Source organism: Mesitornis unicolor, unplaced genomic scaffold, assembly GCF_000695765.1.
Source record: "Mesitornis unicolor isolate BGI_N332 unplaced genomic scaffold, ASM69576v1 scaffold6146, whole genome shotgun sequence".
Lineage (NCBI taxonomy): Eukaryota > Metazoa > Chordata > Aves > Mesitornithiformes > Mesitornithidae > Mesitornis > Mesitornis unicolor.
In genome coordinates, this window is record NW_010188778.1 from 13,022 (window position 1) to 28,955 (window position 15,934).

General features: G+C 40.4%; 1 protein-coding gene across 1 annotated transcript; it reads right to left on the bottom strand.

Moving 5' to 3' along the window:
• Positions 1-10,253: 10,253 nt before the first annotated feature.
• RPP40 (ribonuclease P/MRP 40kDa subunit) lies at positions 10,254-13,077 on the bottom strand. The gene is made up of 3 exons (XM_010185824.1): positions 12,855-13,077; positions 11,830-11,964; positions 10,254-10,551 (listed from the first exon to the last, which is right to left on the bottom strand). Exons 1-3 carry the CDS (start codon positions 13,031-13,033, stop codon positions 10,353-10,355), a joined length of 513 nt encoding a protein of 170 aa, XP_010184126.1. The 5' UTR covers positions 13,034-13,077; the 3' UTR covers positions 10,254-10,352.
• Positions 13,078-15,934: the final 2,857 nt, after the last annotated feature.

Here is a 15,934-nt window from a genome sequence, read left to right on the forward strand (position 1 = left end):
GATTTTAGTCAATGACGTGCCATCCACAACAGGATTAACTTATAAGACAGCAGATAGTTTAACAAAAATATTTAAATGCCTTTCATTGGCATTTTTTAATCAAAAGGGTTTTTTTTTTCTTGCCACAGTTGCACAAGAAGAAAGAAAACAAGAGGGCTTATTACAGTGCTGATCAGCTTCTTGGGGTTTTTTTGCACAGATTCTGGTATTTGTAGATCTTTTCTTAAAATAAGGTGGTATCTCATCTTGTTTGAGTGCAAATGGAATAAATCTAAACATGCTTAGAGGTATTTGACACAGTAAGCTCTTTGTTCATTAGGAAGAAAAAAAAATGTTTTACCAAATTCAGGACACTATGGAAGAACCTGGGAGTCCTCTATTGCACCAAAATCAACCATCTTAACACATGCTGTCCTCTTCTGCCCACAAGACTCTTACTGAGCTTGGAGAAAAACAAATCAGAGCTTCAGCTTAGCCTTAAAGTACTGTATATTTTTCTACATTACTATTTAAAAGATCCAAGCAAAATTTCTTAAGTTTAGTCTTAATCCAAGACCAATTTCTAAATTCTACTTTTCTTCTTTATCCACTCTGGCTTTCCTGTTGAAATTGAATTCAGAGGGAAGGAGGGCACCACAGCCATTTCACAGTAGTGACTGTATGAGCTGGCACACTTTTTTTTTAAGAATCTGAGGTGCTTCTACCTTGTCCTTACAAGTTACAGGGACAAACACCTATGACATTTTTGAACACAACCTGGTTCATGAAGCAATTTCTATGCTACTGAAAAAACCTCAGCCAAACATCTGTCCTACGTTACAACTGCAACTTTCAATCCCTTGTTTCCAAATCACATTTTTTGGGTCTTTCAGAAAATGGCAGGTATTCCTCAAATGACTGATCTCCAAAGGCAAAAAAACAAACCCAAGCACCATCTTGGAGGTATACCATTTGTGAGTTAGAGAAGGAGCTCTCAGTGCTGAGGGCTTTCTGTCTGGAAGAGAGCTGTCAGGAGAAGCTGTCTTGTCTTCCAGAAGAGGGGCCAAGAACTCCACAGTTTATGTTCCCTGGAAGCAGATCCTGCTTCATAATTTACACTGACTGTTGCATGTGCTGGCCAAGGGCAGGGTCGGACTGGGCAAGCAGGACACTGAGCAGGCCCCCTGCCTGCAGCAAAGCCCATCTTCCTGGCTGGTTTCTCAGTTTAAGCACAGTGAAAAGTTTTAGAAACAGATGCCAGCAAATCCAGGAGCACCTGAACTTTCTGAACCAACCCACCAATGCATGCTGGAGTACAAAGAGTGAGCTGCTCTAGACTACAAAGTACCAAAGCAGTCCTGAAAGGGGCAGACCTACCTTGTGACAGGCATAAAGAAAGAGACTTTGTTCACAGCTCCCCTCCCTAGAGGTTATCAGCATATAATTCACTTGATCAAGCCACGCATTAAAGACGGAGCAAGGAGAATAGCACCTGGATCTGAAGAAATCTCATATTTAGTTGAAACTTAGCAGGAACTCCACTTTCAGCCACCAGGGAGGAAAAGTCAGCACAGATTGTGAATTCACAAAAGAAACAAATTTATAGAACAAAAACTACCAACACCAATGAAGAGTTTTTCATAGAGAATATATGGCTATGCTCCAACTTGCCAGTTCCATAGAAGCTATATAGAGAGGTTCCCACAGCCAACAATACCTTGGGGACTTGAAAGGACACTACAGGAATTCTCTGCTATTTAAAAATGCACTCACTTCTCTTCAAGGGAAGGCATTAAGGAGAGAGGTTGCCACCCAAAGTAACATGGGTGAGGTTGGGCTGGAAGCCCTTTTGGAGCCACATCTTACATAGCTTCCTGAAACTGTGTTCAACCCCTGCTGAATCTTTCCCCTCTAAATCTTCATGCAAGGCACAGAGCTTTGAGTTCACTCATTTAATTTGGCGTAACGTCTAAATGTTTTGAACGCTGCTTGGGGAATAGCAAAGGAAACCTGGCAGCAAGAAGTTGAGAAAAATAAAAGAAAAAAAAATTAGGTCTCTGCTCCTTTGAGAAATCAAGGAACCAAACAAGCATCCTACTGATCCCATGAAGTTTAAGGGACGTCTATCAACAGGGATCAAAACCTGGCTCCTAAAACTCACTTATAATCCCCCAAATAAAGCTCTGGCTGCTTCCCACCAAATGCATCATTTTCTGCCTAGATCACACAGAATTGACATGCTTATAATGGAAGCCATAATTAATAGCGTTTCAACAAAACAATCCATGGGAGTTTAGCCATGTCTCTCTCTGTTCCACTGAAAGGGAAGTCCTACAGCTAAAAAATCTCAGCTTTCCTCTTGGGGAGGACAAAACAATCAATCTCACTGCAGAGTGACATATTCCAGGCAATTACAAGAGCTTCAGACCTCAAAGCCACACTCTGAGCATGACTGGAACATAAATAGATTAGCAACTGCTAAGGATTGCTCTCCTTCTGATTTGGAAAGCATGTTCCCGCTTCGCTTTTGTAGCCTTTAATGATGCGCAACCATTCTTTTAACAAGAAAAGCCATTTCACATTTTCATAAATATCCCAAATGCTTCATGTTACCCTTAGTTACACTTCATCCCTCTGTTCTCTACAACGTGGCCGACTAAATGGAGTCGTGTTTTCCAGCACATGACAGTCTTGCCTTAAACAGAGTAAACCTCATACCACTTCCTTCTCTTATATTATCCTCCAGGCAGGTAGAGGAAAGATAAGGCTTGTTTTGCCCTGAAGTCCTGGCCAAAACCACTCCTCTCTGATCAGCAGTCTTCAGAGTAAAATGGATGCAGCAAGAGATGATTCTAGGTTCTGAAGTGCCTACGGCACTCTCAAAGTGCTTTACAAACCAAGTAGCATCTCCAGGTCTGTTGCATTGCATGGGAAAGTGTCAGAGCAGCACAAAAGTGCAAAAATATTTGTAGAAGGTCACCCAGCAATTTGTTACCAGAGTTACAAGTAAAACTCAGATGTTTCTATCACAGTTCTGGCAACTTTGTCTTTCTATCTCAAACTGCCTCCCCTTCCTCCAAAAAGAAACCAAACAACAAAAAAAACCTCAAACAAACCCCACTTCCATCAGAGCAGGCTGAGCTAGAACTGAAGGTGCACTGTAGTCCTTCATGCTGTCTACCAGCTGGTGTAGGTAGCTCTTTACTCAGCATGCTGACTTTCTTGGATATCTGTTCTGAGCATAAGAGTAAATGCGCTTTGTGGAACTGGATATCCAGCCTCAAGGCTGTTAATGCCGCTGGGGAGTTAACCGCCTACAAGTAGACATCACAATGTTCTGCTTTTACAGAGCTTCAAAAGTCTTTTCCAAGTCTTCAAAATTATGTAGGCATCACTGCTTTTACAGAACTAGCCTGAAGGGACCTGCATAATTTTTAAGATTAAATTCATGGACCCTGCAAACCCATGCTGGTCTCACGAATACCTTTAATCATCTGGCCAAGGCATGCATTACTCTGAATTGCTAAATGCCCACTATTCCTACTGACCTTTAAGACCAGCACAGGCACAGAGGTTCCACAGGTCTCAAACTGTGATTCCACAGTACTTAACGTGAAAGATGTGAGTCATATCATCCTGTACAGCAGTGCAAATTTCAGTGACATCTGGAACACACAACCACCTTTCTGTCAACTCACTCACAAGTACATGATATAGCATTTATGTCAACTATGGGAAAAAATTGATATGCAGCTGTCATAGAATCATAGATTTGTTTAGGTTGAAAAATACACCTTCAAGAACTTTGAGTCCAAGCGTTAACCTAGCACTACCAACTCCACCACTAAAACATGCCCTTTAGCACCACGTCTACATGTCTTAAATACCTCCAGGGATGGTGACACAACCACTTCCCTGGGGAGCCTGTTCCAATGCTTGATAACCCTTTCAGTGAAAAAATGTCTCCCAATATCCAATCTAGAATTCCCTTGGCACAACTTGAGGCCATTTCCTCTTGTCCTGTCGCTTGTTACTTGGGAGAAGAGACCCAATATCCACCTCTACAACCTCCTTTCAGATAGTTGTGGAGAGCGATAATGTGTCCCCTCAGCCTTTTCTCCAGGCTAAACAACCCCAGTTGCCTCAGCTGCTCCTCACAAGACTTGTGCTCCAGATCCTTCACCACCTTTGTGGCCCTTCTCTGGACACACTCTAGTGCCTCAATGTCTTTCTTGTAGTGAGGGGCCCAAAATCAAACATAGTATTCAAGGTGCAGCCTCACCAGTGCCAAGTACAGGGGCACAATCACTTCCCTACTCCTGCTGACCATGCTATTTCTGATACAAGCCAGGATGCCATTGGCCTTCTTGGCCACCTGGGCACACCACTGGCTCATATTCAGTTGTCTGTTGACCAACACCCCCAGGTCATTTTCTGCAGGGCAGCTCTCCAGCCACTCCTCCCCAAGCCTGCAGCATTGCATGGGGTTGTTGTGATCCAAGTGCAGGACCCAGCACTTGGTCTTGTTGAACCTCATACAATTGGCCTCAACCCATCAATCCAGCCTGTCCAGATCCCTCAGTAGAGCTTTCCTACCCTCAAGCAGATCAACATTCCTAGCCAATTTGGTGTCATCTGCAAACTTACTGAGGATGCAGCACTTGATCTCCTCATGCAAATCACTGAGAAAAACATTAAACAGAACTGGCCCCAATACTGAGCCCTGGGGAATACCACTTGTGACCAGCCATCAACTGGATTTAACTCCATTTACTACAGCCATTTTTTTTATCCAGCAAGGAGTAAAATGTCACAGCTTATAAAAATATTTTAAAACATTTAAATAAGTTTATGGGGCTACAACATCTTGTTCTCACACCAGGAGCTCTAAAGCTGGATTTAGTATATAACCAAAAAACAGGCTCTAGAACCAATATATCATCGCTTAGTTTTGTGCCTGCCCTGCAAAAGCTGACCATTTAAAATCTTCATTTGAGTCAATAACAAAGAAGAAATCTCTCTTCATAAATTGTAATCTGTGTTGTCCTAATGGCAGTGTGCCTAGTTCAGTAAGACTTTTATCCCAGTGCCAAACTACAAGAATTTTTGAAAATTGCACTGTAATAGCACTAGCTTCCTGTGGAGCCTTAAGCTGTATCCTTTTCAAAATGTGTACTTGATTTGGTAGCACTGGAGTAAGGTACAAACTTCAACAATGACAAAGATTAGAAATACTTGTCTTCATGATAAATCAAAAACATGCTATTTTTCACCTGCAAACATATAATAAAATCTAGTCCCTTTGCATCCTCTGCAATCCTACTGGCATGTGATGCAGAAAGACTGTTGGTATCTAATGAACCTAGGCATCTGGCTTAAGACATTAACAGCAATAAATATAAGTATTGGTATTCAAATATTATTTGACAGAGAGGGGACAGAACAGCATATACCACTGCTTAGGATATTCTTCAATTACCCAAGTAAAATATACCCATATTCTAATAACCAAATCCTACTAAACTGTTCTAATAAAGCCACTTAAAAGAAACTTGGCATTGCCAAGGCACCCGCACCTTGCTCTCTGGAAAGCTGAAAATTACTCAAGTCACTTTAGCTCCCCATTTTTGCTCCTATATATGGCCACATTAAAGCAAGTATTTTCAAGCAGTGCTAGAAGCTACTTCTAAGGACAAAACAGAGGCCACTCATTTACGAGTAACTGCCTCAGTTTATAGTAGATATTTCTGAAACTCTTGTTAGTATTCAGAAGGTGGTTAAATAGCCCATTAATTGAATTAGTCTCCGTTTTTGCTCATTAAGCTCTATTCTGTGAATAAAAATGATTAAGAGAAGCAGTTCAAGCATGTTCCAGTATAGCTACCACATAAAGAAATATTAAAGACAGTCAATTGCATGCATTAATCTTTAATTACCAGCATCAGAGGAATAATAATCTAGTAGCTAGAGTACTGGACTGGCTACAAAAAGCCTTCATTCTAATCCCAGATCAGCCACTGATTTGCTATCACTTGCCACGAGAGAGGGGCGGGGGAGGGGAAACAATGCTCTAAGCTCTTATTTTCCTTTTCACTTTTTGTCTGCCCTACCTATTCATTTTTGCAGTAGTTGTAGCAAGGGTGCTCTCTACTTGTACAAAACCTCACACTGGCTCTGCAGCATTAGGTGAGCAGCCAAACTGCTAATTGCAATTACCAGCAATATCAACATCATCCAACCTACCTCAAGACAGTTTTAAATCTCTGGTGTTTCTGTAACACTCTCAGATAAACCAAAACCACGCAGCCTGTGGCAAAGAATAATAAAAGCATACAAATTATTTCCAACAAAAACACTATAGCCCATCATTGAGCACTCTCATGATTGCTATGCAATCCCCAGGCTGATGTCATATGAACCTGTTTTCTTGTCGGCTTTTTTCCAGACATCCAACTCTACATCTTGGCTAGCCTCTCCAAAATGGATATTCCTCAGTAAATGACAACATGATGGATCCAAAACAAAGCTTATGCTTCTCCTTCCATGAAGCTCTGTCACCTCCCTTCCAAGCAGCCTTAGATTAGCACTCATTCTTGTCTCTCCTGCATTCCCCAAATCTAAGCTGTGCAAATCCTACTGCTTTCCCTCTGCAACCACAGCATCTCCAGAATCTATTCTGATAGTGAAAGTTCTTTTTCCTCATCTATCTGACTTTCTCAAGTCCCCCATGCAAACAGGCAGTAGTAGACACAAAATACTACCACCACTGTTAGGCTCCCCCTCTTGCCTTTATGGGACATGTACCTTTATTTCTCCAGACAGGTTCCTGACTCAGTCAGCATTTGAAAATGCATTTTATTTAGTGATTTTGCGTAACACACTATCCAACCGCCTCAGCTTTTATCTCCCCTCTGCAAACACAAATGTTGGTTCTCTGTTTGTTCCACACTCACCAACTTCTAAAAACACACAACCACTTAACAGGTGGCTGGAAAAGCACGTTCTTCGTAGCCCATTCCCAGCTGGTTCTGCTACCTCCCAGTAATCCCTCAACTGAATTCCTTTGCCTTCCACCAGCTGAGAGGCAGGCATGCACAGCTCAGCAGGAGGGCTGAGGTTAAAGTAGAGCAGTTCCTTAGCTCTCAAGGAGTGTGTTATCACTGCCTGTCTGCATACCAGGACAAAAAGCTCTACTCCTCATTCAACCAGCCTTCCCCAGGCTTGTGTCTGCATTCAGATATTTGGCTCTCCTTCCGTATGGTAGATAAAACACTCCCCAGAGGCAAAACTTCTTAGTAAGCACACAGCCCTCTGATCTCAGAAGCAGCTGGTGCACAGCTGCTCCTCATTACTTCTGCAGCTCTCAGGAACCTTCTGCATTTCCCTGTCCTCCCTCACAGGCAGGCACAAAGAGCAAGACCACCACCAGCAGCCATCTTTCATTCTCATGCAAGCACTTTTATCTCCATCTCATATGCCCTGCCCCATTCTTCCTTGAATTACTGCCCACCTGGCCCAGTCCCAGCTCTTCCCTCCTAACCTGTTCCTTAAGAATGTAAGCAATGCCTTCCTGTTCCTTTTCTGAGACTCCCCTATGCTTGGGAGTCTCCTGGAGAGACAGATTACTCCTTTTCTGTCCTTACAAATGGCAGGTAACAGGCTGCCGTCCCTCATTCCAAGAAAATCTTCCCTCAGGTCACAGTTATTTGGAGGTGGTAAGAAAGAAGTCAATTCTACCCCACAGTTTCTGTTCCGTGCAACTACAAAGTCCCGCAAGAACAGGAAAGACTGCCTCCTAAGAGGCACAGACCATCAGACTTTGCCTGGAATGCACGGATGTGGTTAATGCAGTTATCATCTCACAGAGTCTAAGAGTAGACCAACTGGAGTGACTATTAACAGTACAAGGTTTTTAATGATAACTTTCTACATGTTTAAAGAACATGGAGAAAAGCCAGAAACCAACTCAGTATCTCAAAATAAGTTTTAAGATTCAGAGACACAATTTCAATCCTTTCCTTAGCTGCAAAACCCATTTGAAACAAGCATCAGAAAAGGGATTGTAGGAAGTGGCATAGCCAAATGACTCTGCCTACAACACTGAGTTTTAATATTTACAGTCCCTTGCCTACCTCACTAGGAGGCAAAGGGAACTGTTGGCCAATCTGATGAGATTCCCCTAGATAGTCACAAAAGATTAACCTTAATACTCACACACTGAAAACCAATAGAGTTGAAATGTCTGCTGCTCAGCTTGCCTGCCAGAATTGTCTCAGAGAGGCTATCACCATGTACCCACCAGCACTTCTGCAGTAGCTACTTCATCAACAATCCCAAGGTGCTCTGCAACCAGGTGCCAATTAGAAAAATCATTTCACCTGGCCCTACTGCTGCCACTTCAGAGCCAAGGCAAATAGCTGCTGCACTCCTGCAGGGAGTATTTTGAAGCATATACATAAGACTTTGCTCTGTTCTCCCAGTTAATAAGGGAAACAAAAACCCACCAGTACAAAATTCTTCCTTCTGGATGGCAGTTGCAGTTTTTTTGTAGTACACATTACACTTGCTTGTGTGCACGTATACACATTGTGGGGGTAAAAAGTTAGTTTTACTAGAGCCTGACATAGATAAGCACATTTGCTGGAGAGGCTACAAAATTCACTCAACTTTTCATAAAGATTTAAGATATTTAACTTTGTATAAGAACTTCTGCTGCAGGTGTAAGTACCAGGAAAAGCCCAAGCTTTTAAGAGACTTTCTGATCAAGGAGAAAAAGGAAGGCACTGCTAGCTGTCAGTCTCTTGAGGGATTATGCCACATGTCAACTTTCACAACAGACACTTTCAAAAGCAGACTTTAGCCAACAACTGAAGCCATTTGCACCGATGCATAGTAATGAAACATGTTTGAGCCAGCCATGTTAAATATGTACTAGTCAAGTGCTAATCTAAGAACTTTGCCAGACTCATCCATTTAGTTAGTGATTGTGTGAGTCTATATCTATAGAAGTGACAAGGTGGCACTTCTGCTCTTGGTAACCTACTCAAAACATCTCATGGCAGGATAATTTTGAAAAACAATGTAATGATTTAGAAAACTGTTTGCTGATTTGTCAGAGTTGTGTTTGTGAAACCTGTAACAAAACTTTAGCAAAAAAGGTTATGTTTAGTGGATCTATATAACAAAGACCATCCAGTAAATCATCCAGAGTGATACTCCTCACTGAAGAGAACCAATAAACAGATTTAAAAAAAAAGCTCAACTGCTTCCCGTGGGCTTTTTGCTTTTCTGTGTCACTTACCTTGATAAAGAGATCTTGATGTTTCCACTGCAGTTATGCTCTAACATCTACTACCAATGTCTTGCTCCATCAAGGAGCACTGCATTGGTACTTTAATGATACACACCCATTCCATTAAAAAACCCCAACAAAATAGCACCATCCCCCCTACCACCAAACCACCATCCAACCTTTCATGGATTTCAACATGAGCTAACCTGGGTTCTTCACAGCTGCTTGTATCTCAGCATTACTGCTTTTTGTTAACAAAACCTGTTTCAGTTCAGCTGTGCTCTTTGAGGGGATGTCCATAGCATTCTTCCCAGAAATGTGTCTGCAATAATGTGACAGTGAAATTTCAGCTCCGTGAGTTGTCCTGTAAGCAAGAACCACAAGCTACTTCTAAAAGTAGAGATTTGGGGTGTGAGTGCATGTGGAAGTCAATTAAGAAAGCAAGCAGCAGCCTTTTGCATCACAGTTTAAATCAACGGTGATCTGCAAAAACCAAAAAGCAGGTCAGTAAGCCTTTATTTTTTCCATGTTCAATGGGTGCTCCTCCTACTGTCATGTACCACCTTCTCACCTTTTTTCCTCTCTGCTACCAATTACGGAGAACTCTATCTCTGTGTTGTTTTTTTTTTATTTGTCAGCGTGTAAGCTGTAATGTCTTAAATATTAATCTGAAGGTTTTACAGTTCTTTAACATAAAGAAAGAAAACACTAAATCCCAATATGAGCTTTCCTCCCAAATATTTTAGCTAGCGACCTGTAAAACTAACTTCCAAATACCAAAAATACTCCTGGATAAAAGGAAACCACCTACAGTCAACTCCTGAGAACTTAAACTCCCCAAAAATACATTCTTCTTAAAGCTAGAATTGTGAAGTCTTTCAGAAGGCACTGTATGACAATGAAGAAACAAAAAGCCATTCCTTCCACTGTAGGTCATCCTTTAAGGGCTATAAATAATGGAAAAACATATACAGGCTCTTAGTACTTAACTTGTTACCTAATTACTTTTATAAAAACTATCTTATTAGGTTTCTATACAGTAACATGGGATTATTAGAAAACTTCTTCTGTAGACATAGCTTTATGGAGGACAATCATCATTAGCTCCTACAGCCATGTGAAGCCAGTAGTCCAGGTTTCTAAAAATGACGAAGTTGTACAAGTTCTCTCCTCCCTTGTGGAAACCATGTTCACTTTCTCTCCAGGAAACAGGACTGTCTGCAAAGCCATGCACAGTTAAGGTCAGCCAATACGCCAGTTTCGGTTCATCAAAATAGCACCTGCAAGGAAAAGACAAGAACATCAATAATTAAAATGGACTAGACAGCGTGTTCAAGTATACAATATAAGGTAAGAAAAAAAAAAATCAAACACAGACACTTTAGTGAAAATTTGTAATTAACAGTTAAAAAACCTGCTTTAGTACATAATAAATAAATTCAAAAAAAAGAAAACCTCTATCAGAAGACATTAGGAAATGAAAGAAGATTGGCACTTGATTATTCCTACCATACATTTAGACATGACAAACCTGCAAGTTATGGCAATTAGAAAAAGCTCTAAGCTGTAAAGTAGCTGTTCTGAATACACTACAGCATGCATTAATCTTCAGAAAATAGAACATTTACTAACAACAGTTGCTATCAGGGCAAAAATAGTCACGGGAGGAAGACACAGTCAGACTATACTTGACACAAATACTTTTACCACCAGAAAGGAAATGGATTACAAATAATCAAAGCCAGACATTACCCACTGCTCTTTAAAGTAGAGAATAAAAGCCAAGGAAATTTGTGTTCCAACCCCAGCCTTGGGAGACTTTCTGCATGAGATTTGAAAATGTAATGATCATATTCCAGATAAAGCAGTAGCAATATTGTTGTGAGTCAGTGTTACAACTGTTATCCACCAGGCACTTTAAGAACTGTCTCACACATGGAGCAGGGAGCTTCCAGAATTTGCAGTCATTAGCACTAATATACAATACAGACAGATACTACACTGATCCATGAGACACTAGTAGCATGTTGTTTGGTACTGTTTTAGAACTGCAGCCACCCTGGTCACCACTATACAGTATCCTATGTTACAACAGTTGATTCAAAAAAAATCACTGTAAATTAATTTATTGTAATGGCAAAATAACCTTGAAGTGCCTTGTAATATCTTTTTGGTATCATAAAGGGATTTCAATCATACTTTCCATCAGTAGTTAAAAATACTACAGCAGACATTTGAGGGCATCTGATTTTCATAGGGGAAATGTGAAAAATGTGGAGCTCAGTAGAGCCTCTGTTTATTAGAAATTAAAATAACAAGCAAAGTCATTACTCGAATACAGGGCAGGCATTCTCAGATTTGGAATATCCAAACTGTTTATGGCCTTTTTTTATACCAATGTTAAGCTTTCAGCTCATTTCCTAATTAAAAGTCTTCATTTTGTGTATTTTACTATTTACCTCCAACAGCACTATGGAAAAGTACTTAAAAGTGATTCTGAAAATTTAAAAGTTATAAGAGTATGAATGTTCTAATAATGTGACCCTGTCAGCCCTTACCAGAGCTGCTCCAATAACTGAATTATCTTCTCAGGGATTATAAAACCTGTGATTGTGCACAAAAAGGCTTTTTCCACCACTGTGTTGGGCTGAGGACAGCAATAGGTTGATAAGAAGCTTGATGAATTGTTGTCTCTGGAAGAACAAACAAACAAAACAACTAAAATAAATATACTTTGAACCTTCTACAATAAGTCATAGTAATCAAAACTTGTACCTAACAACCAGAATCTACCTACAGAAACTAAATTAATACCGAAGTAACTAATGGCCAAGCAATTAATACACAAGCTGTCGTAGTGCTGCAGGTTAATCCTGGTAAGCACCTAAGCACGACACAGTCACTCACTCACTCCCCAGTGGGATGAGGGAGAGAATCAGAAGCATAAAAATGAGACCATCTGTGGGCTGAGATAAAGACAATTTAATAGGTAGAGCAAAAGTTACACATGAAAGCAAAGCAAACTAAGGAATCTGTTTACTACTTTGCAACACAGGCAGATGTTTAGCCATCTCCAGGAAAGCAGGGCTTCATCAAGTGTAACTGTGACTTGGAAAAACAAATGCTGTAACTCCAAACACTCCCCCCAGCCACCTTCTTTCCCCTAGATTTTATTGCTGAGTATCCCACCATATGGTGTGGGATATCCCACTGGGCAGCTGGGGCCTGCTCTCATGGCTGTGTTCCCTCCCAGCCTACTCATTGGCAGGGCAGCATGAAAAACAGCAAAGGCCTTAACACTGTGTAAGCACTGCTCAGCCACAGCTAAAACATCGCTGTGTTATCAACACTGTTTTGGTCACAAATCTAAAACACAGCACCACACAAGCACCAGTACACATGGGTACATCCGAAAACACAGAGGAGTTATTCAAGACTTAAAACAAACACTTAAATGCATAGCAGACTTCCCACTCACAGAAATGGAAAAAAGTCTTTCTTCTTATTTAGCTCTTCCTTAAAATAAATTGTGCCTTTCCTTACTTAAAACGTATTTAAAGATCAAATAAATTCAAATACTTACAAGCTAACTTGATTCAAGACAGCACCTAGCCATTCAAACAGTTCCTCTGTACTGCAGGACTCCTCTGGCTTTCCTTGCAGTTCATCACTTTGCAACACCGGACACTGCAAGTCCCTTAATGTGCTGAATGTTATTTTTGGCTTCAGGGCCCGTATTTGGTTTTTTGAAAAGTATGACATCAATGTTGATCCCTCTGCACCTTAACAACACAACACCACAAAGAGCTGTTACAAAACTACTAAACAAGAGCACCACAGACATGAAACCTCTGCATATGTATACAAGAAAATGCAGTGTGTAAATTGCTTATGTGCTGTTATCTTTGGTGGAAAGCCAAACTTCAACTTCCAGATCTTCAACAGCCAGATCTTCAACTTCCTCATCTTCTTGAAAATAAAACAGTGTAATATCCAGGAACTCAGTATAGCTCAGTAAAATTACTATTTAATTAGCAAGTGTAGATTTGCCAATAGAAAATTCAAGCAGAATTAACTGGGCAAGTAATAAAATGAACTCACTAGAAAGAAGAATTCAGAGCGTTCCTGAAAAGAAACACATGAAAGGGAGCAGGAACACATTACTTGCTCCTCAAGACAACGTGGTCTGCAAATGCACTCACACTCTAAGTACCCATGTCTATATACTTGAGGCCAGAGAACATTTTGCCTTAGTAGCATCCATACATACATTCCCTTTGTGTTCATTCACAGATACTTGCTGCTCTAGAAGAGCAATGCATATCTTACACCATTAGGTCATCTGTAGCTCAGCATGTCTAGAAATTACTTGAGCATTGCACCATGAAAGAGAGCATACATGTGGTAAAACGTATGCCAAGATAATGCAGCTCGAAGATCAGGTGAAGGGAACTGAACTAACATGAATTAAGGCAGTACTCCCTCCAAAACCACTGAGTGTCTCAAGGGATCCCGGCATCACTAATTCAGTAAGAACTGCCTCCTAGAGACAGCATGGCTTCTAGAATCATGAACAACTCCAATGGAATAAATCCCTGCAGTTCTCAAGAACACTCTGCACAAAGCTGTAGTATCATTTAATTTCTCCTGGAACATGCCTTCACAACTGCAGAAAGTTTCTCTTTCTGTTCTCCCTAAAAGGCACTCAGTTTTCTACCCAGCATGTCAGGTTAGTGGATCTCTCAGTTCTCAGCTCCAGACAAGACCACATAAGAATCCTTCCAAGAGGTCTGATCGCATCACTGAAGACCACATACTTGATTTCCTAGGTGTTACGGCAAGCTTAATTTAGGACCCATAAGCTTTTGAAGAAAAACTGATTTACAGTAAACTGAGAAATCCTCCTCAGATAAGGTGTACTGGCAAGGTCATATAGTCATCAAGACTAGAGACTCTCCTGCCCACCTGCCTAAGGTGTTTGCCATCCCAGAACACGGTTTCCCTGAAGAGTGGAAAAGTAAGCAGGTGACTACACATTTGAGAACAGATTCATCAATGATGTCAAGAGGAATTCTAGAATAGTCTAGGGGACAGCTGAAAAAGGAAGGAAGGGGGAGGATAAAGAAATCAAAATGTATCAGAAATCTCATGTTTCTAAGATCAGAGAATAAAAAAAAACAGTGCTAAGTCTTCAAATGCAGTACAGCTGTAACAGATGTACCTTCATGGATTTGTGGGAAAGGCCACGTTTTCAACTCCAGTACAAGATCCAAAACAGCAGGTAAAATTCTAAAATCCTAACCTAAATTAAAAACCTAACTTAAGCAAGACTATTGCAAATTAAAATATATTAATCAACTTCTTTTTTGTAGCAGTAAGATAATTGACATGGAATCAATTTTCCTAAATTTGAAATTCTGGATAATATATTCTATTTTCACAAAGTAACAATGGGTCTTCTAGGCAACCAAGAAATATCTTATTCATGAGAAGTCTGAAGTCCAGGACATCATTTAAATACTGCAGGAAAGTCATGTATGAACAGAAGAAATTAAAGAACAGGGTAGAGTTCACTGCGGAATACAATATTCAAGACTTGCTATCAAAAATCACGGACTGCCTAAACTTTATCAGTCATATTTATCTCATCAAAGACAATGACATGAGGAAGTAGAAACCTTATCCTTTTCAGTCATCCTTCAAAAAAGGCTGTCCAAGTGCCAAAGGGCACAGTGACAATGAATTCTTAAGTATTTTTATAGAGATAGTTTTAAGTCTGAAGTGAACCAAAACAGATGATCTTCCTCCAGTCTGTACTTTCTATACTATTAGTATTTATTAGACTAACAGGTTCAAAGGATGTATGATATTGCCCTAGAATTCTTAGTCAAATACATAAAATGACAAATATAAAAAATTCTAAGTGTCTGCTCCACACAGGAGCCTCAGCTATAGTCCTAAGTTCACGAAATCTCAAAGACTACAGTCGAGACTCCAACAGAACAATTCCCTAGCTACGGCATAGCTTTCCATGTCAACAACAACCAGGCACATTGTCAAAGTTTTTTGGAGCCAGTGAATTGCAGCCAATAAACATTTAAAATTGTCTTAGAAATTACAGCAATAGAAAAGAGAAGATTGTTTTGCTTCTGTCATTAAAGACATGAGACATGCCATATTCCCCTTTTCTGTTCCTCTTGGTGCCAGAACGACTAAGTGGGGAAAACAGGTATGAAAACAAAAATCCCACTTTTGGAAAGTGACACAAATGTTTGTAGGTCTGCAGCAGTGCTGGCCATAGCAAAAACCACCAGTTATCAGCAGGAGAGCTGAAAGCAGAATGTTCACAGAGGACGCAGATTCTCTGAGCAAAGTACTGGGTGGGCCAAAAAGTAAGTGTGTTTTTTTCTGAGTAAATGAAAGGCAATTTTTTCACAGGAAACAAACTTCATTAAACAATGTATTGTCCATTTTGTTCAATTACCTTTTGCCATCTTTCAGGCAACTTCATGATTCCATACTCAAAAAAGTTCTTATCTTTTTCAGCAAAAAACAGTTCCAAGAATGATCTGATATCCTCATCAGCAGTGAAGGTTTTACCCTTCAAGGTGTTTTGTGAAGAACGAAACAAACTTTTGTTTCTGTCTACTCTGCCGGAGGCTG